This window comes from Heptranchias perlo, chromosome 27 (assembly GCF_035084215.1).
Source record: "Heptranchias perlo isolate sHepPer1 chromosome 27, sHepPer1.hap1, whole genome shotgun sequence".
NCBI lineage: Eukaryota > Metazoa > Chordata > Chondrichthyes > Hexanchiformes > Hexanchidae > Heptranchias > Heptranchias perlo.
In genome coordinates this window covers 39,760,160-39,780,822 of record NC_090351.1, presented here as the reverse complement: position 1 = coordinate 39,780,822, position 20,663 = coordinate 39,760,160, and the positions used below count along the sequence as shown (strand labels likewise).

The 20,663-nt window shown below is 49.7% G+C and overlaps 2 protein-coding genes across 9 annotated transcripts in view; one reads left to right on the top strand and one right to left on the bottom strand.

The window, feature by feature from the left end:
* Positions 1–8,448, top strand: part of LOC137344616 (protein PHTF1-like) — a 31,577-nt gene extending 23,129 nt beyond the window's left edge. For 2 of the 4 annotated variants that reach the window (XM_068007724.1, XM_068007728.1), the window contains 6 exons: positions 1,106–1,237; positions 3,245–3,331; positions 4,217–4,372; positions 5,054–5,149; positions 6,397–6,522; positions 7,597–8,448. In XM_068007724.1, the coding sequence (XP_067863825.1) occupies positions 1,106–1,237; positions 3,245–3,331; positions 4,217–4,372; positions 5,054–5,149; positions 6,397–6,522; positions 7,597–7,614 (615 nt within the window). In that variant the 3' untranslated portion in view covers positions 7,615–8,448. The remainder of the gene's footprint in view (positions 1–1,105; positions 1,238–3,244; positions 3,332–4,216; positions 4,373–5,053; positions 5,150–6,396; positions 6,523–7,596) is intronic. The other 2 variants (XM_068007725.1, XM_068007727.1) reach the window with 2 other exon arrangements.
* A 1,696-nt stretch (positions 8,449–10,144) lies between these two features.
* Positions 10,145–20,663, bottom strand: part of magi3a (membrane associated guanylate kinase, WW and PDZ domain containing 3a) — a 91,290-nt gene continuing 80,771 nt past the window's right edge. For 4 of the 5 annotated variants that reach the window (XM_068007719.1, XM_068007720.1, XM_068007722.1 and 1 more), the window contains 3 exons: positions 18,461–18,604; positions 17,864–18,002; positions 10,145–13,035 (listed from right to left, as the gene is read on the bottom strand). In XM_068007719.1, coding sequence (XP_067863820.1) covers positions 11,882–13,035; positions 17,864–18,002; positions 18,461–18,604 — 1,437 coding nt within the window. In that variant the 3' untranslated portion in view covers positions 10,145–11,881. The remainder of the gene's footprint in view (positions 13,036–17,863; positions 18,003–18,460; positions 18,605–20,663) is intronic. The other variant, XM_068007721.1, reaches the window with a different exon arrangement.

Here is a 20,663-nt window from a genome sequence, read left to right as displayed (position 1 = left end):
AGCAGCCAATTTATGCACAGCAAGATCCCACAAACAGCAATGATGTAAATGACCAGATAATCTGTTTTAGTGATGTTGGCTGAGGGACAAATATTGGCCCAGGACACAGGAGAAGTCCCATGCTTCGAATAGTGCCATGGGATCTTGTATGTCCACCTGAGAGAGCAGACGGGGCCTCGGTTTAACATCTCGTCCGAAAGCCGGCACCTCAGACAGTGCAGCACTCCCTCAGTACTGCACTGGATATGTAGGCCCAGACCGGGCAAGGACGGCAGGTTTCCTTCCCTAAAGGACATTAGTGAACCAGTTGGATTTTTACGACAATCTGACAGCTTCATGGTCACTTTAACTGATAACCTGCTTTTCATTTCCAGATTTTTAAAAACTGAATTCTGATTCTCAAATGGCCAGGGTGGGATTTGAACTCCCGTTCTCCAATTATTTAGGACAAAGAACAGGAGAAACTATTTTTACACAGAGGGTTGTGAGACTGTGGAATGTACGACCGGAGTTAGTGATTGAAGCAGAGACCAGGTCAACATTTAAGAACAGGTTAGGTAAGTGGTTAAAGGAAAGGGGGATAAAGGGATCTGGGAACATGGGATTGGGATACTGCTCGTGTGGAGGAGAAACACCAACATGGTCTGAATGGGCCGAATGGCCTGTTTCCGTGTTGTAATTTCTATGTAATTCTTCATAAACTGGACCCCTTATAGAGAGACCAAATCAGGCATTGTCTTAAACCCTCAACTAACATCACTAAATACAGGTTATCTGGTCATTTATCTCATTGATGTTTGTGGGACAATCCATTCCTCTGGATTACGAGTCCAGTAACGTAACCATTACGCTACCAGACCCAAAATAGACAGACCCCCAGCCTGTCACAGATACACATTGCAGAATGGGGAGGTGACAGTTCTAGGTGTGACGGCTGGAAACTTGCAGACCTGGGCACAAGGACAACAGGGAGCTTCCTCTACTCTTGTGATCCTTTGCCTTCGCTGGAAAGCAAAGCTGCCTTTGAATTAAAAAAATTATTTTTGCCGATATCTTCGCTGGGAGAAGGACCGAGCCTCAATCTGTCTTATTGATTTCTGAACAGCGGTTTCTCTTCGCCAAGCTCTTCAGTCACCTGACGTCGGCTAGAAAGGCCCGCAAGTCCGAGATCCCTCATTTTAGGCTGAAGAAGGTGCAGAACATTAAGATGTGGCTCTCGCTTCGCTCCTACCTGAAGGTGAGTGGGGGAAATTAACGGTCTGCACCCCTACCCGTCGTTGTCTCGGTGTGACACGGGCCTGTCCGTATCGCCACAGCAGTTGGCAATTAAATGGCCGCACCTCGGGAAAAATCTTCACTTCTCCGCTGACCCATGATCAGTTCCGCAGCTAAAAGCAGGACAGCAGAGATAATCGAACGGCACCAGGGATGAGGGACTTCAGTTACGTGGAGAAGCTGGGATTGTTCTCCTTAGAGCAGAGAAGGTTAAGGGGGAGATTTAATAGAGACGTTCAAAATCATGAAGGGATTTGATCGAGTAAATAAGGAGAAACTGTTTCCAGTGGCAGGAGGGTCGGTAACCAGAGGACACAGATTTAAGATAATTGGCAAAAGAACCAGAGGGGAGATGAGGAATTTTTTTTACGCAGCGAGTTGTTCTGATCTGGAATTCACTGCCTGAAAGGGCGGTGGAAGCAGATGCAATAATAACTTTCAAAAGGGAATTGGATAAATACTTGAAGCAGGAATAATTTGCAGGGTTATGGGGAAAGAGCAGGGGGAAGGGGACTAATTGGATAGCTCTTTCAAAGAGCCGGCACAGGCACAATGGGCCGAATGGCCTCTCTCTGTGCTGAATGATTCTATGAATTTGAAATGCTCAGGCAGCGGGTGTCAGAATGAGGGGACATAAATAGCAGGTTAAATGTAAGCGATTTAGGACAGAGAGCAGGAGAAACTTTTTATACAGAAGGTTGTGAGACTGTGGAACGTACGACCAGGGTTAGTGATTGAAGCAGAGACCAGGTCAACGTTTAAGAACAGGTTAGATAAGTGGTTAAAGGAAAGGGGATAAAGGGATCTGGGAACATGGGATTGGGATACTGCTCGTGTGGAGGAGAAACACCAACACTGTATGAATGGGCCGAACGGCCTGTTTTCTGTGTTGTAATTTCTATGTAATTCTTCATAAACTGGGCCTCTTATAGAAAGATTAAATCAGGCACCACCTTCCAGCAAATGCTGAAACTTTCCTCCATTGTACAGGGCTGTTCAGCTCCCTAATGTTTAAAGAAAAGGCATCTGATCACAACAGAGGAAACTCCTGCCACAGCACAGACCTGCAGAGTGTTTTTTTTATTCATTCTCGGGATGTGGGTGTCGCTGGCGAGGCCGGCATTTATTGCCCATCCCTAATTGCCCTTGAGAAGGTGGTGGTGAGCTGCCTTCTTGAACCGCTGCAGTCCGTGTGGTGAAGGTTCTCCCACAGTGCTGTTAGGAAGGGAGTTCCAGGATTTTGACCCAGCGACGATGAAGGAACGGTCGATATGTTTCCAAGTTGGGATAGTGTGTGACTTGGAGGGGAACGTTCCCGTGTGCCTGCTGCTCTTGTCCTTCTAGGTGGTAGAGGTCGCGGGTTTGGGAGGTGCTGTCGAAGAAGCCTTGGCGAGTTGCTGCAGTGCATCCTGTGGATGGTACACACTGCAGCCACCGTGCGCCGGTGGTGAAGGGAGTGAATGTTTAAGGTGGTGGATGGGGTGTCAATCAAGCAGTTTATTAATTCACTGAACCTTTAGAGATTTGTGTCCTATTTACTCTCACTCCCTAGACTTGCCCTCTAGCCCAGGAGACTGTGTGGGATCAGAATGTCTGAGTGAGAACAAGACTTCAACTGAAACATCAGCGCCCAATCCAGATTGCAACATTTCTGGGTTTATAATTTAGGGTTCAGATATTTGACATCACTGAGAGCCTAATGCTGAGAAATCCTCGGGGGGGGGAATCCCAGAGATCATTAATCAGCATCATTGGCTTTCAAACTGTAATGAAATTCTGTCTATACAACTGTCTGACATGTGTCTCTCTCTCTCTCTCTCTCTCTTTTGCTTTTTCTCTTTATCACTCTTTCTGCCACACTCACTGTTTTGCTCGCTCGCTTTGACTGTCTCTCTTTTTCTCTTTTTTTTCTTTCTCTCTCTCTTTATCTCTATCTCTCTTTTTCTCTTTTTTTCTCTCTCTATCACAGAGGCGGGGCCCACAGCGCTCGGTTGATGTCATTGTTTCATCGGCGTTCTTGCTCACTCTGTCCATTGCTTTTGTCTGCTGTGCTCAGGTAAGTCTCGGAACTTGTTTCAATTTATTGAGGAAAGGGGGAGTTTGTTTCTCTAACGATCTACAGCTTTCTGTCTCTCGGGGTGGGGAGGTGGAGGCCGCGTGGGGTGAGTTCCTGACGATGAACTGTGGGTGTCAGCTCTGCTGTGCAATTTCTGATGTCATTTGAACCCCTCTGTCACTTCCTTGTAAGTTCCCGTATTATCCCCTCCCGCTCCTGCCTCCCCCCGTGGCCAAATTACCAGGCCACATAAACCCCTTAATGATAGTTAGAGCTGTAGTGTATAGAAACAAAGAACTCACATTTATAGAGCATCAGAGGGTCGTGGGTTCGAGCCCCACTCCAGAGATATGAGCACATAATCCAGGCTGACACTCCCAGCGCAGTTACTGAGGGAGTGCTGCACTGTCAGAGGTGCTGTCTTTCAGATGAGACATTAAACCGAAGCCCCGTCTGCCCTCTTGGGTGGATGTAAAAGATCCCACTATTTTGAAGAAGAGCAGGGGGAGTTCTCCCCGGTCTCCTGGACCAATATTTATCCCTCAACCAACATCACTTTAAAAAAAAAACAGATTATCTGGTCATTATCACATTGCTGTTTGTGGGATCGTGCTGTGCGCAAATTGGCAGATGCGTTTCCTACATTACAACAGTGACTACGCTGCTAAAGTATGTCATTGGCTGTAAAGCGCTTGGGGACGTCCTGAGGATGAGAGGCGCTATATAAATGCAAGTTCTTTCTTTTACTGGGGGGGGTTCTGTTACGTCGTCAGTGAAGGTGGGAGTGTCTGTTCATTTTGCCATTTTCACGGAGAGTCCTGCTAAGAGCAGCTTTCTTTAAAGCTCAGCCCTAAGACTTGCGTGACTCATTTTCTCGATCCCCAGCTCCTTCACGGCCACATGAGTTTCCTGGATTCCCTGTATAACTGGGAGCTCCTGATCTGGGGAGCGTCCCTGGCAGTGTTCCTCCTGAGACTCGTCACACTGGGGTCTGAAGTCAGCAGGAAATACAATAACGTCTCCATCTTGCTCACGGAACAGGTAGGTACTGGACCAGAGCCTGTTAATTGGGACGCTGGTGGGTATATGGGACCCTGATACTCCTGGAGCCTGTTAATTGATACTTCCTGTTACAGTAAAGTGATTGTTTGTTTGTAATTTGTCCACTTGTGCTAGAATTGTGTGCGCGCTCACTATCGGTTACTATAGTAACAAACACTCGTGCAGAGAAGCACGCGTGAAAGTGACACTGCAAAATAGTTTGGACCGATTTTATTGCTTACGGGACAAACACCGGAACATTCTCGTACACTCGCATCAGACACTAAACCCAGCAGGGAAAGAAGCTCCAGCCCCGAGCCCGACCCCCGACCCCTGACCCCTGACCGTTGGTCACTTGGAGCAGGTCAGGTCAGCCTGACTGGTGGAGCTCGGTTCATCATCCAGGAATTGTTTTTGCCAGAAAGTGTTGGAAAATGGAGAACAAAATCCATTCTGCTTCGGGTTTCTATCGCGTTGATGGTGACGGTGGATTTGGTGCCGCGGTGACGGTGGATTTGGTGCCGCGGTGACGGTGGATTTGGTGCCGCGGTGACGGTGGATTTGGTGCCGCGGTGACGGTGGATTTGGTGCCGCGGTGACGGTGGATTTGGTGCCGCGGTGACGGTGGATTTGGTGCCACGGTCTGCGCTGAAACCCGTTCTGTGTCTTTTTCTTCAATAGATCAACCTGTATCTTAAGATGGAGACAAAACCCAACAAAAAAGAGCAGCTGACCATCGTCAACAATGTGTTGAAACTTGCCACAAAGTTACTGAAGGTGAGAATTTCACACTTTCCCTCTCTCTCTCTCTCTCTCTCTCGCGCCCCCCCTCTCTCGCTCTCTCACTCTGGCGGTTCAAGAAGGCGGCTCATCCACAATTAGGGACGGGCTATAAATGCCGGCCTCGCCAGCGACGCCCACATCCCATGAATGAATTAAAAAAAACTGTTTTTGTATCTTTCTTTCTCTTTCTGTGACTTCCCCTCTGCCTTGCTCTCTCTCTCACTCCTTTCTCTTTTCTCTCTCCTTCTGCCTCTCTCACCCTCCCTCTCTCTTTCCCCCCTCTCTATGCCTTTTGTTTTTTCATCCCTTTTTGGGGGGGGTAAGATCAGTGGATTTTTGTTGCTCCCCTCCGACCCAGCGGACGAGAAACTTGTGCAGGAGTTCAGAGTCTGTCTGAAGTGGACCCCGATTTGTGCCTGTGTGTGTTCGGCAATCTTATGGGACGTGGCCCAGGGTGGGTGTCAGTCTTGCCTACTGAGTCAGGAGGTGCTGTGTGCAAATCCCATTTACTGCTTGTACCCAGCGTGACCCCGGCCCGTGACCCCGTGAACCCAGGACTTGTCGCTCCTTGGCCCAGGCCTCCTGTGTTACTCTCACTCTGGTTGGCTGGTCGATGATTCATCTCTCGGGAAGGGCCGGGTTGATTGGGCCTAACGACCGTTTCCAGTGGGTAAAGATTCTCCGCCCTCGTGCTGGAGTAAAGAGACCAGCGCCACAGGCTGTCTGGACCGGCCTGGGGGAGCGGGGAGGGGGAAGGAGCATGCGGCAGTTCTTAATCGTGGACAATACAACTGAGGCACTGGCGAGAGCTCAGGTTAAAAGTGCCCCACAGACCTGAAGATCCCATGGTTCGGTCGAGGGAGCTGTCTGAGTACAAAGGTTGGTCTCGGTGCCTCCTGGGTTAGGGAGGAGAGAAATCAGACAGGCTCCCTCTCCCTGCCCAACGACTCATTGCTGTCAGCGTCAGGCGGCGAATGGAGCAGGCTGCGCTGTGATGCTCCTCACGGTTGAACGGCCTGTTGACACCTCTCACCTTGCCTCTGGCGTGAAGTGTCCGGAGATCCCACGGAGCTATTCCTCTGGAGAGTGGGGGAGGGGGGGCAGGAGGTGGAGATAAAACTGATTTTAAAAAAACACCACGATTTATGAGGTGCAGCAGGGATGGAGTCAGGGACTGACTCGTTTATAGCGGTACTGGGAGCGGTGATTTCACCGACTGATTGCTGTGCTTTGTCCGACAGGAGCTCGACTCTCCCTTCAGGCTGTACGGACTCACCATGAACCCCCTACTGTACAACATCACCCGGGTCGTTATCCTGTCCGCTGTGTCTGGAGTTATCAGCGACCTGCTGGGCTTCAACCTCAGAGTGAGTGACCCTCCAATAGACTGGAAACACAGACCGACACGGACCCTCAGCCGTCCCCACTGAGGGGTCTTTGCCCCAACTCTCTCTTCTCTTCCCCTCACAAACCCCTCCCTTGCCTCTCTTCCTCCTCTTCCCCCCCCCCCCCCACCTCACAAACCCCTCTTCCCCCCCCCCCCCCTCACAAACCCCTCTTTCCTTTCCCCCCCCAAACCCCTCCTTTCTCCTTTCCCCCCCAACCCCTCTCTCCTTTCTCCCCCCCCCCCCCCCCCCAAACCCCTCTTTCTCCTTTCCCCCCCCCCAAACCCCTCTTTCTCCTTCCCCCCCCCCCCAAACCCCTCTTTCTCCTTCCCCCCCCCCCCAAACCCCTCTTTCTCCTTCCCCCCCCCCCCCAAACCCCTCTTTCTCCTTCCCCCCCCCCAAACCCCTCTTTCTCCTTCCCCCCCCCCCCAAACCCCTCTTTCTCCTTCCCCCCCCCCCCAAACCCCTCTTTCTCCTTTCCCCCCCCCAAACCCCTCTTTCTCCTTTCTCTCCCCCCCCCAAACCCCTCTTTCTCCTTTCTCTCCTTTCTCTCCCCCCCCAAACCCCTCTTTCTCCTTTCTCTCCTTTCTCTCCCCCCCCCAAACCCCTCTTTCTCCTTTCTCTCCCCCCCCCCCCCCAAACCCCTCTTTCTCCTTTCTCTCCCCCCCCCCCCCCAAACCCCTCTTTCTCCTTTTCCCCCCCCCCCCCAAACCCCTCTTTCCCCCCCCCCCCCTCCCGGGATTGCAACATTAATGACCTGCTCTCGTGGGCCTGTTCCAGTATAAGATTTAATCGAATGGAGTGAAGTTACTGTCACCGATCCTGAGGGACCCGCTAACAATTTCTTCACAGTTTCGAGAAGTGTTTTGACTTGAGGGGACGAGGAGTAACACCCGACCCCCCACCAGTGACGTTAAATCAGGACATCCCTCAGCTGGCCAGGGATTTGTGTTCGCAGATCCTCGTCCTTAATTCAGTTTCTGCCTGAATCAGTTTTCTAATGAGATTAACTTAACGTCGTATTAAATTCTAATTAAATTGTCTTTTTTTTCCCAGCTGTGGAAGATTAAATGACCCACGAGAGTCGGGTGAAGTTGTGGAGAGAGGAGCCCAGCACTGGCTGCACTGTGGGTGTCCGATGGAGGAGGCGGAGAGTCTGATACTGGGGGCGATTCTGTGCTCCCTCCACAGTCCAATACGCAGCAGAGCGTAACATCCTTAAACAGCGGTCCCTACTGACGTTAAATTACCACGACACCGACACACTGCATCTCCCCACCCTCTCCCTCCCCCCACCGACCCCCACCCCGGCCTCTTCCACGCTGTCCTTACCCGGTTTGGGCCGATCTGTGACTCCGGTCCCACACCAACGTGGTTGATTCTTAATTGCCCTCTGACCTAGCCGAGCGAGACACTGAGTCGGACCAAACAGCCACATCAGGGCAACTAGGAGATGGGCAATAAACACCAACCTTGCCACATCCCGAGAATAGATTTTAAAAAAAAACTCCTGCCCCATCCCTGGGCTGCCAACATTTCTGGGGGATTTGTGTTGACAATGGTTATAACCCAGACCCCCTCCTCCCCGACAAACGCAACCCCTGCCCCACGTATGCCCCCTCCCCCTCTCACCACTCTTGCCCGTCGCTGCGTCCCCAGGGTCAGTGCCGAGGCTGTACATATATTAAACCCAAGGACAAAGTTGCTGCTATAATAGTGTGTGTTATTTAGCAGTGAGTTGCCGTTACATTTTGGACATTTGCGGTCACTGTAAGCGGTCAGTCGATTGTGTGATCTTTCTGAATCAAGCTTCCGATTGGGGCTCACGCTGGAGGGTAACTCTGCCCCTTCCAATCATTGTCAACTGTGTATTTCTTTCCAAATAAAACAAAGTTACCAGTCCCTCAACCTCAGGCCAAGTATCCTTCGTTTGAGCCAATGAGTCGGTTTATAGTAAAAGCCTATAACTAAAAAGAAAGACGTGCATTTATATAGCACCTGTCAACCAATTAAATACTTTCTGAAGTGTAGTCACTGTTGTAATGTAGGAGAGGTGGCAGCTAATTTGTGCACAGCAAGATCCCACAAACAGCAATGAGATAAAGGGCCAGATTTTTAGTGATGTTGGTTGAGGGATAAATATTGGCCAGGATCTGGGCGAACTCCCCGACTCTTTGAAATAGGAGCAGGAGTAGGCCAATCGGCCCCTCGAGCCTACTCCGCCATTCAATAAGATCATGGCTGATCTGATCCCAACCACAAATCTAAAGAACACAAGAAGTGGGAGCAGGACCCGGCCACTCAGCCCCTGGGCCCTCTCCGCCACCCACAGGGCCTTGACCGATCCGAACTCAGCTTCATGTCCAATTTCCTGCCCGCTCCCCATAACCCCTGTTTTAAATTTATCTATTAGTGGCTGTGGCTCTTTTATGTCCACCTACGAGGGCAGTCAGGACCTTGGCTTTAATGTCTCATCTGAAAAAGACAGCACCTCTGACAGTGCTGCACTCAGGAGTGAGATTAGAAAACATTTCTACACACAAAGGGTGGTATAAGTTTGGAACTCTCTTCCGCAAGCGGCAATTGATGCTAGCTCCATTGCTAAATTTAAATCGGAGATAGATAGCTTTTTGGCAACCAAAGGTATTAAGGGATATGGGCCAAGGGCGGGTATATGGAGTTAGATCACAGATCAGCCATGATCTTATCAAATGGTGGAGCAGGCACGAGGGGCTGAATGGCCTCCTCCTGTTCAGGATACAGGGTATGCCATTTAGAACCAAGATGAGGAGAAATTTCTTCACTCAGAGGGTGGTGAACCTGTGGAATTCTCTACCACAGAAGGCAGTGGAGGCCAAGTCATTAGGTGTATTCAAAGAGGAGATAGATATATTTCTTAATGCTAAAGGGATCAAGGGATATGGGGAAAAAGCGGGAACAGGGTACTGAGTTAGACGATTAGCCATGATCATTTTGAATGGCGGAGCAGGCCCGAAGAGCTGAATGGCCTACTCTTACTCCTATTTTCTATGTTTTAAGGACACCCAAGTCCCTCTGAACACCAACATTCAATAGTTTCTCACCATTTAAACAAATGTTGTTTTTCTATTCTTCCAATATGAGGTTGTTCACTTTGGTAGGAAGGAATGAGCATGGGGCTTAATTTCCTCTGGTAGAGCCCTTGTTAACACCTTAAACTGATTATTGACTGTTAACATAGCACATAAGGAATCTCTACATCGATGGATGTTTGGCAACACTCAGTGGCTTTCACAGATTCTCTGTGCTCGTCTACCTTAATAACACAGGTGGTACAATGAAGCCTCATTATGCTAACCCAATTACAGAGCCACCTAGTTTTGATACAACTTGCACTTATATGGCACCTTTAATGTAGTTTTAAAAAAAGTCCCAAGGCTAGAGAGAATGTAATGCAGGCAGAGGATCCTGCAAGTGAGCAAATAACCCAGAGTCTCACTGAATAAGAAAGTTAAATGAAGTTAAACCACAGCTTTTTTCAAGCAGTGTCAGCTCAATAAATGGCTGCTAAATTAATCCAGATCTTGAGCTCCGTCTCGAAACACACACGTGGCTATCGGGGACACAGATTGAAAGTTAAGGTTTATTTTACAGAGCAACAGTTCAACACCATGACCAAGGAATTGCATTTTTCATGTCATACATAAAAAAATAATGAGGGTTTACAGATCTCTCCCTAATGACAGTATTTATAAAGAGACTGTACAGTATAAAAATTTACAACCGACATCCAAGGCCTGTTCAGCTTTACTCAAAGGCCACGCCCAGTGAGTACTGTACAGTCTACAAGATGCTGTGTATGTTACTGATGGGGCAGAGAAATGAGTGCATATGTACCGTACCAAAAAGGAAATCAAATTATAGTCAACAGTGTGGAGTGAAAGCTTCGCTGACCAGTGTCTGAACCCCTTGCAATTTCAAACCATTTCACTATGGTTTCTGCTGTTCAAATTTTGGGCATTAACGAGATATGAAATATAGCAGTAAAGTGGTTACAAGATGCCCCCAATCTCACCCACGCTCCAGGGTCTCCATTCTATCTCCCACTGGCTCTTAGCAGGAAGGTTCGAGGGGGTGGAGAAAGGGGTACAGAACTACGGAGAGTAATGGGTTAAGAGAAACATTCAAAGGCAACACATCTCTCTGAAGGTCAGTGTGGTGACACAGTTAAGATATAAAATGTTCTATAACATAATTTAAGTTAGAAAGCAGAGAATACAACTTGCAGGGAGTTGATTCCAGAGAGAACAAACGGGACAATTCACCCATCCGATCACCACCCTCGTCATTCCCAGAATAATCCATCACAAAGCTTGTAAATAATATCTCCACGGCACCGATCTCAGTGGGGAGCAGAAAGGTGAATGAAACTGGAACATGGTGAAGCTCCAAGTCAGCAAACGGGGAGGTAAATTTTAAAAATAGTTCATCGTTTCTTTTTTAAAAAAACAAACAAAATCTGTCACTAAAATACTGAAGATGTAGTTTACAAACTGCATTGGAATCACTACACGAAAAATAAATCAAGAGTCTACACTGATCGGGTCAGTCTAATGAGCAGCAAGACACACTAAACAACACCCCGCGAACAGCAGGTTACAATCAGGACTTTTAAGATGAGCCAGCAGACGCAGATAAATCTCGCAGGAGAGGGGAGTCTTCAATCACTTGTGGTCAGAATATTGCAACGGTCGACAAAGGGATCTTTGGAGAACGTCATTGGAAAACGCCAAAGAACATCGCTCTACGCACGAGATGGAGGTAGTCTAATCCAGACTGAGTGGGTGCGCTGTTAGAGGCCTGGGTACTGGGTTACAGTCTCCCGTACCAGCGCTGAACGCTGTTACAGGTGTAGGACACGTGTCAAGTCACAAAGGCAGAGACTTAGTGATGGTAAATTTTACAGCTCACACGGGATTGCCTGCGCCGCCGTTCCGCGGTTTGATTTTTTCGGCTGGCGATTGACGGGGATTCTGGGAACGTAACACTACCGCTGCGATCAGATGGGAAATGTGGACGAGTGTGAGCTGTTGTACAAAGTGTAAATTACACACACCTACAATCAACAACTTCTATTAGAAAAGCAGGCGAGCCCAACCGCCTGTCAATGAGTTTCCTTCATATGGCAGATAGAAATCTGTCCAACAGCTCAGAGTACGAGAGCAATCCTTCACTTACACAAAAGGTTTAATGCAGATAACCGTGACTGAACTACAGAATTTTAAATAAGATGCAATAGACAACATGAAACCAAGGTTTATAAAAATAATTTAACTTGTATATAACTTGTGTTTTCTTTCCGTTATACGGGCCTCTGAACATCTGGTTTCTTCCAGGGCCCAGGGGTTATTAGAGTCCGCCTGGCTGTGGGTCCAGCTCTGGGCCCTGGGTTGGAGTGCTGAGTTGAGCCCCTGTCATTCTCTGCCTGTCTTTGATCCTGGCTCTTTGCTTGATCTCTGTTCTTGCTGGGATCCTCGGTTGCTGGAGACGGGGCTCTGTGACTCGCGGTGTGCCCTGTTCCCCGGCTGGCTTCAGGGGGCATGAAATTCTCCTGCCCTGCGCGCGATTTGTCTCTCTGGTTTTGGGCCCTTTCACCGGCAGTCTTTCCTGCTGCCTCAGAGCCCTTGGTGGAGGCAACGGCCAATTCCTCTGCTTTCCTGCCCGTCCGCCTGGGAGACTGGCCGTTTTCTCTGCTGGAATGCGGATACTTTGGGCCCCCGGCTCCCTCGCCTGCTCTTTTAGAATGAGCCATTTTAACTGGGCTAGATCCTTTCTCTCTGCTTTCAGTCAATCTCCCATCCACCTCTTCCTGAGCTGTGCTGTCCAACTCCTCTCTACTTCCTTCTCTATCCGTTCTGCGTGATCTCCCCTGGCCTCTGGTGGTTGGCCGTTCCTTTGCATTGAATTCCCAGGAGCTGCCCCTGTTACTCTCCAATCGGCCCTTGAACTCGGCCCTCCCTGGGCTCATCAACCCTTGCTGTTTCTCTCGCCTCTTCTTCCTTGGGCTAGCTGACCGCTCTCTGTCCCCTTCTGCTTGCTTTCTGTCACCTTTGCGTGGGCTCAGTGCCCTACTTTCTCCACTACTGGCCAATCGCACTCTCGGTGGGCTGCTCGCACTCTCTCCACATTCCACAAATCTTTGTTTCGTCACCCTGTCCTTTGAGTCTTCGCTCTGACCTTCGTCCTCTGCAATCGGAGTGGCCGCCAGGTTCGCGGTTCTGGCCACCTGCCCTGGCTGGACACCGGCGGGCAGTTCCGGCCGTGGCTGGACACCGGCGGGCAGTTCTTGTTCTCTCCACGAGTTCTGCTCCTTTTTGAAAGGCTCTTCAGGATCAGGTGGGGCAGTAAGGTTGGGGGTGGAAGCAGCATGTGAGAAGAATGGTGAGGGCTGATCTTCAGGAGCTGTGGTTAGTTCCTGGAGGCTGGAATATGGTGTGTTTTGGGCATCCAGATTGTCTGAAAAGGGAATCATTTACCCCAGATTAGATAGAAAAACACATTTAACTTTAAAGAATAAAAACCGTAACATCACATTCCCCCTTTCCTGCTTTAAACAATCACTTCTCCAACCTCCACCACTGCATAAACATCCCAACCCCCTCCCACACAACGCAGAGAACAGAACAGAAAAGACTGGAGACGGCAGTCGATACGGGTACCGTAGTGTCGTGATTATGGCCTAGGATCCCACAGACCAGGAGTTAAAATGCCACCATAGCAAGGCAGCGGAAATGAATTTGACGAATCTGGTGATTTGTGAGCTGGCACCGGAAAAGTTACGAGAAGCTGCTGGATTGTTGTAAAAACCCACGGTTCCTCATAACACACACACTCGGGGTGGGAAAGTCTGGATTAAATGCACACAGTGGGCCAATTTAACAAGATTACCTGTGTTTATAAAGGGAAGGGAGAAGGAGACACAAGATTAACTGCATGCAGTAGCCACAGGCCCTGAGTATTTATAAAAGCTACTTTTGGAGAAAAACAACAACTTGCATTTATATAGCGCCTTTAATGTAGTGAAACATCCCAAGGCGCTTCACAGGAGCAATTATCAAACAAAACTGACACATAAGGAGATATTAGGACAGGTGACCAAAAGCTTGGTCAAAGAGGTAGGTTTTAAGGAGCGTCTTAAAGGAGGAGAGAGAGGCGGAGAGGTTTCGGGAGGGAATTCCAGAGCTTAGGGCCCAGGCAGCTGAAGGCACGGCCGCCAATGGTGGAGCGATGAAAACTGGGGATGCGCAGGAGGCCAGAATTGGAGGAGCGCAGAGATCTCGGAGGGTTGTAGGGCTGGAGGAGGTTACAGAGATAGGAAGGGGGCGAGGCCACGGAGGGATTTGAAAACAAGGTCGAGAATTTTAAAATCGAGGCGTTCCCAGACCGGGAGCCAATGTAGATCAGCGAGCACAGGGGGTGATGGGTGAACGGGATTTGGTGCGAGTTAGGATACGGGCAGCAGAGTTTTGGATGAGCTCAAGTTTACAGAGGGTGGAAGATGGGAGGCCGGCCAGGAGAGCATTGGAATAGTCGAGTCTACAGGCACTGATGAGGGTCTCAGCGGCAGATACTCTGAGGCAGGGGCGGAGTTAACTGGGTTCCGACATCACAATACGGGCACCCCAGCTCTAAAGAGGAGGGAAAGTCAGTGAATCTCATGCCCACCAGTAGAGCTCTCTTTTTATATAAAAGTAGGTGACATTGCTCATTAGATTACTGACTCGTATCACAAGCTGGGCTCGTCCTGCAGCTCAGGTTGGCATTTTATTATTTTATACAAGAAGTTTCCCTGCTCTCTGGACATGGTTTCATACAGACTACATACTGTAGTTGTTTTTTAAAATTCATTCATGGGATGTGGGCATCGCTGGCGAGGCCGGCACTTATTGCCCATCCCTAATTGCCCTTGAGAAGGTGGTGGTGAGCCGACTTCTTGAACCGCTGCAGTCCGTGTGGTGAAGGTTCTCCCACAGTGCTGTCAGGGAGGGAGTTCCAGGATTTTGACCCAGCAACGATGAAGGAACGGCGATATATTTCCAAGTCGGGATGGTGTGTGACTTGGAGGGGAACGTGCAGGTCCCATGTGCCTGCTGCTCTTGCCCTTCTAGGTGGTAGAGGTCGCGGGTTTGGGAGGTGCTGTTGAAGAAGCCTTGGCAAGTTGCTGCAGTGCATCCTGTGGATGGTACACACTGCAGCCACTGTGCGCCGGTGGTGAAGGGAGTGAATGTTTAGGGTGGTGGATGAGGTGCCAATCAAGCGGGCTGCTTTGTCCTGGATGGTGTTGAGCTTCATGAGTGTTGTTGGAGCTGCACTCATTCAGGCAAGTGGAGAGTATTCCATCACACTCCTGACTTGTGCCTTGTGGATGGTGGAAAGGCTTTGGGGAGTCAGGAGGTGAGTCACTCACCGCAGAATACCCAGCCTCTGACCTGCTCTTGTAGCCACAGTATTTATATGGCTGGTCCAGTTAAGTTTCTGGTCAATGGTGACCCCCAGGATGTTGATGGTGGGGGATTCAACAATGGTAATGCTGTTGAATGTCAAGGGGAGGTGGTTAGACTCTCTCTTGTTGGTGAGATGGTCGTTGCCTGGCACTTGTCTGGCAAAAATGTTACTTGCCACTCATGAGCCCAAGCCTGGATGTTGTCCAGGTCTTGCTGCATGCGGGCACGGACTGCTTCATTATTTGGGGGGTTGCGAATGGAACTGAACACTGTGAAATCATCAGCGAACATCCCCATTTCTGACCTTATGATGGAGGGAAGGTCATTGATGAAGCAGCTGAAGATGGTTGGGCCTAGGACACTGCTCTGAGGAACTCCTGCAGCAATGTCCTGGGGCTGAGACGATTGGCCTCCAACAACCACCACCATCTTCCTTTGTGCTAGGTATGACTCCAGCCACTGGAGAGTTTTCCCCCTGATTCCCATTGACTTCAATTTTACTAGGGCTCCTTGGTGCCACACTCGGTCAAATGCTGCCTTGATATCAAGGGCAGTCACTCTCACCTCACCTCTGGAATTCAGCTCTTTTGTCCATATTTGGACCAAGGCTGTAATGAGGTCTGGAGCCGAGTGGTCCTGGCGGAACCCAAACTGAGCATCGGTGAGCAGGTTATTGGTGAGTAAGTGCCGCTTGATAGCACTGTCGACGACACCTTCCATCACTTTGCTGATGATCGAGAGTAGACTGATGGGGCGGTAATTGGCCGGATTGGATTTGTTCTGCTTTTTGTGCACAGGACATACCTGGGCAATTTTCCACATTGTCGGGTAGATGCCAGTGTTGTAGCTGTACTGGAACAGCTTGGCTAGAGGCGCAGCTCGTTCTGGAGCACAAGTCCTCAGCACTACAGCTGGGATGTTGTCGGGGCCCCAAGATTACATACTCTCGTACACCCTATAATTGGCAGGCAGGTGCCGTGTGTAGTTATACAGTCAATGCTTTAGGGCTGGGGTGCTTGGTGTCAGTACCAGGACCATCCCTTGGTCACAGACGACAGACGTGTTTACACCAAAAAGGTTGCTGTTTCTTAGGTGTCAGTCGTGGCTCAGTGAATAACACCCGCATCAGAGTCAGAAAGTTATGGGTTCAAGTCTCACTCCAGAGACTTGAGCACTAAATCCAGGCTGACACTTCAGTGCGGTACTGAGGGAGTGCTGCATTGTCGGAAGTGCAGTCTTTCAGATGAGACGTTAAACTGATGGATGTAAAAGATCTCACAGCCACTGTTTGAAAGAAGGGCAGGGGAGTTCGCCCCAGTGTCCTGGACCAATATTTATCCCTCAACCAACACTTAAAAACAGATTACCTGGTCATTATCACATTGCTCTTTGTGGGATCTTGCTGTGCGCAAATTGGCTACTGCATTTCCTGCATTACAACAGTGACCACACTTCAAAAGTACTTCATTGGCTGTGAAGCACTCTGGAATGTCCTGAGGTTGTGGAAGTTGCTATATAAATGCAAGTTTGTTCTTTAGCAATGTTGGAACGTTAACACAGTCAGTTCAGTGATATGACTTCACATGGGACTGTGAACTCAGTAGAACTCCCATCAGCTGGGGAGATTCAAACCCGCCCTGCAGGTCCCAGACTGCAGGGAAGATCTGATCTTCACACCGGCAACTGGGCAGCAAACAGCTCCCAGTTTTCTGCATGAAGATTAATTGTGTCCAGACGTCCTGACCCCAAACAAACACAGCTCTACCCTCACTCATCAACTAGTATCGGGGGGGGGGGGAGAGAAAAAAGAGGGGCGAGTGCGGGCGGGCCGGGGGAGGGGGAAAGAGGGGCGACGGGTCGGGGGAGGGGGAAAGAGGGGCGACGGGTCGGGGGAGGGGGAAAGAGGGGCGACGGGCCGGGGGAGGGGGAAAGAGGGGCGACGGGCCGGGGGAGGGGGAAAGAGGGGCGACGGGCCGGGGGAGGGGGAAAGAGGGGCGACGGGCCGGGGGAGGGGGAAAGAGGGGCGACGGGCCGGGGGAGGGGGAAAGAGGGGCGACGGGCCGGGGGAGGGGGAAAGAGGGGCGAGCGTGGGCGACGGGCCGGGGGGGGGGGGGGGGGAAAGAGGGGCAACGGGCCGGGTTGGAGGGGCCAGCGCAGGTGACAGGCCGGCGGGGGGGGGGGGGTAGAGAAAGAGAGGAGAGACGGGCGAGCGCGGGCGACGGGGGAGGGGCGAGCGCAGGCGACGAGCCGGGGGGAGAGGGGCGAGCGCGAGAGAAAGAAAGAAAGGAAGATGTATACGACTGAATCAAAATTGCAAAAATAAAGTTTCGAAAGTTTGAATAAAAATCAAGTAATAGACGTGCAGATTTACCAGGTGCCCGGAGAGTGCCGAGAGGGCGATGTGAAGCTTTTAATGCTGCTCGTGTGTTGTACAAGTCGAGAGGCTGCAAGGTGTCATTCCTAGAGAAGGGGGAGGAGGGGAGAAGCCTAGGACTAAATGCAACTATGAGAATAAAAAAAAAAATTCCACAGAAGATTACATTTCTGCAAAGCCGTTGGCCGAGAGCCGGTCGAAAAGAGAGACACTTACAGACCGAGGGTCAGGGAGGGAGGGAGAGAGGGGGGGGGGCGAGAGGCAGAGGGGTCTTAAACAGAATCTTACAGCAATTACTGCCATGTGGATGACGCAGCATCCAACCCCATATCACTTGGTGGGTTTGAAGGGGGGGGTGGGGGCAAAATTACTGCTTCACTATTCCCGACGCCCCCCCTCCCACACCATCATTTATTATATTACAGTATATTGGTCTGCAAAATCAAGACTCATAGGAAAAACCCACCAAAGTCAGGCACCTGACCTGTGCCTGGCTTCAGAACGAGATGCACTCTCCTCCCACCGGCCTGAATCAGCTCGATGGCCCTTTTATGCGTGATCCCTTGAGTGGGCTCTCCATTAATTTCAACAATCTGGTCGGCAACCTGCAAGAGTTGAAGGGGAAAAAAAAAAATAATAAAAAAATCACATCTCGGACAGCAGGAGACGGTCCAGGTGGACTGGGGGGAACGGCAGAGTACCAGAGGTGGGTGGCTTCACAGTGGTGTGAACTCGCTACTCCTGTACTTCAAAAGGGGGCATCCATCGTTCCTCACAGCTGGTTTCAATTCCCACCCAGAGTCCCAGGATATTCTTTCTCCCCCTTTATAGGGTCTCCCTGCACCGGACCTCCCACCAGCTTTGGACACCACTCTCCTCCCCAGCCAGATAGGAAGGAATCTGCTCTCTTGACCCACGATAGCACGGCTGAGACAAGGAGCTCAATGCCCAGAGTTCTCCGGTGTGAGACCACCACAAAGTGCTGGTGCCATTAAAACTTGGCACGGAGTGGCACACGCACCCTCCATAACTGGCACGACACCGCTTTATAAGTAACACTTACTTTGATTCTGCCGTCAAGTAATGCTGCGCCCCCTTCTGCCAGACGCAGGATGAAGAGTCCCATGCTGTACTCCTTGCCACCTCGAACACTGAACCCAAACCCCCGGGGACCCCTCTCCAGTTCAACGGGGAAGCAATCAGGGTTCTGTTTAAAGAAAAACACACAAAGTTAAGGGAGACAAACGGCAAGATCTTGAAAGCTCAGAAGAGCACGAGTAACTCATCGGGTTGCAAGTTGCAGCTTAGACACTTTGAGACTTTTTATTCGTACTTGGGATACGGGAGTCGCTGGCTGTAAGAATACAGTTTATACCAAAACATAGTCAGGTATTCAGACACCCCCCCCAGGCATTTCCAAGAGAGCAGTTTGTGCAGACGGAGCTCCTCATCTCCGGAATGTAAATACCAACAATCAAAATTACTGAGATCACTGAAAGACGGTGAGACAGTTTAGCACCACAGAAATGATCACAAAGACTGCGGAGGCAGCCTGGAACGATGGAACTGATATCAGCAGAACATAGGAGCTGAATAGTATAAAAACAGGGTTTGTGGGACCATCATCTTCAAACTCTCGGGACGGTCAGAGATCCACAACCCTACGGAAGCCAGGCTTGATCACCTCGAAATCCGCGGGAAAACCAGGTTGTACAAATGCTTGTTGTTTGATATAACTGTATTAGAACATTGTTCTTGGGTCTGTAATAAAGCTTGCTGTTAAAAACACACTCCTGTCCAAGCCATGTGGAATATTATTGAAAAGGATCAACAACCCTTGGTAGCAGCAATAATATTTTCTAACACTGGCAGGGCCCCCATTCATCGCTATCCCGTGTAGTCCTGCTCGTTAGGACTGAGTGGCTTGCTGGGCCATTGCAGGGGGCAGTTAAGAGTCAACCACATTGGGCACTTAGAGGATTTGCCCTCTTGCCCTTTTTATTGCCCCTTTGTCAAATAGTTTTGCAGCCAGCAATGCAGAACCTGATTTGGATTTCTCTCCAACCCAACAAAAAAACCTTTAAAAAAGTGACGACGCCACCAGAAACTCTACAAACTATTTCACCTGCAACTCCCTCAAAGACTTGGTAACAACGGGCTGCTCAGTACTTGGAATCATAGAACTGTGACCACACTTCAAAACTACTTCACTGGCTGTGAAGCGCTTTGGGACAACCTGAGCCGATAGGCGCTATATAAATGCAAGTCTTTCTTACAACATGGAAGGTGGCCGTTCAGCCCATTGTTCCTGTGCTGGCTCTTTGAAAGAGCTATCCAATTAGTCCCACTCCCCCTGCTCTTTCCCTATAGCCCTGCAACTTTTTCCAATTTCCAAGTATTTATCCAATTTCCTTTTGAAAGTTATTAATGAATCTGCTTCCACCGCCCTCTCAGGCAGCGCGTTCCACTCGCTGTGTTAAAAAAAATCATCTCCCCTCTGGTTCTTTTCACAATTGCCTTAAATCTGTGTCCTCTGGTTACCAACCCTCCTGTCACTGGAAACAGTTTCTCCTTATTTATCCTATCAAAACCCTTCAGAATTTTGAACACCTCTATTAAATCTCCCCTTAACCTTCTCTGCTCTAAGGAGAATAATCCCAGTTTCTCCACATAATTGAATTCCCTCATCCCTGGCACCATTCCGGTAAATCTCCTCTGCACCCTCTCTAAGGCCTTGACATCCTTCCTAAAGTGTGGTGCCCAGAATTGAACACAATACTCCAGCTGAGGCCTACCCAGTGATTTATAAAGGTTTAGCATCACTTCCTTGCTTTTGTACAATGCTACTTCTAGGACATTTCACTAATGTATCTCACTCACCCAAGGAAGCAGAATTTTTTTTTAAACATAGAATCTGCAGCACAGAAACAGGCCATTCGGCCCAACTGGTCTATGCTGGTGTTCATGCTCCACACGAACTTCCTCCCACCACTCTTCATCTCACCCTATCAGCATATCCTTCTATTCCTTTCTCCCTCGTGTGTTTATCCAGCTTCCCCTTAAATGTATCTACACTATTCGCCTCAATTACTCCTTGTGGGAGTGAGTTCCACATTCTCACCACTCTCTGGGTAAAGAAGTTTCTCCTGAATTCCCGATTGGATTTATTAGTAACTATCTTATATTTATGACCCCCAGCTTTGGACTCCCCACAAGTGGAAACATCTCCTACACATCTACCCTATCAAACCCTTTCATTATCTTAA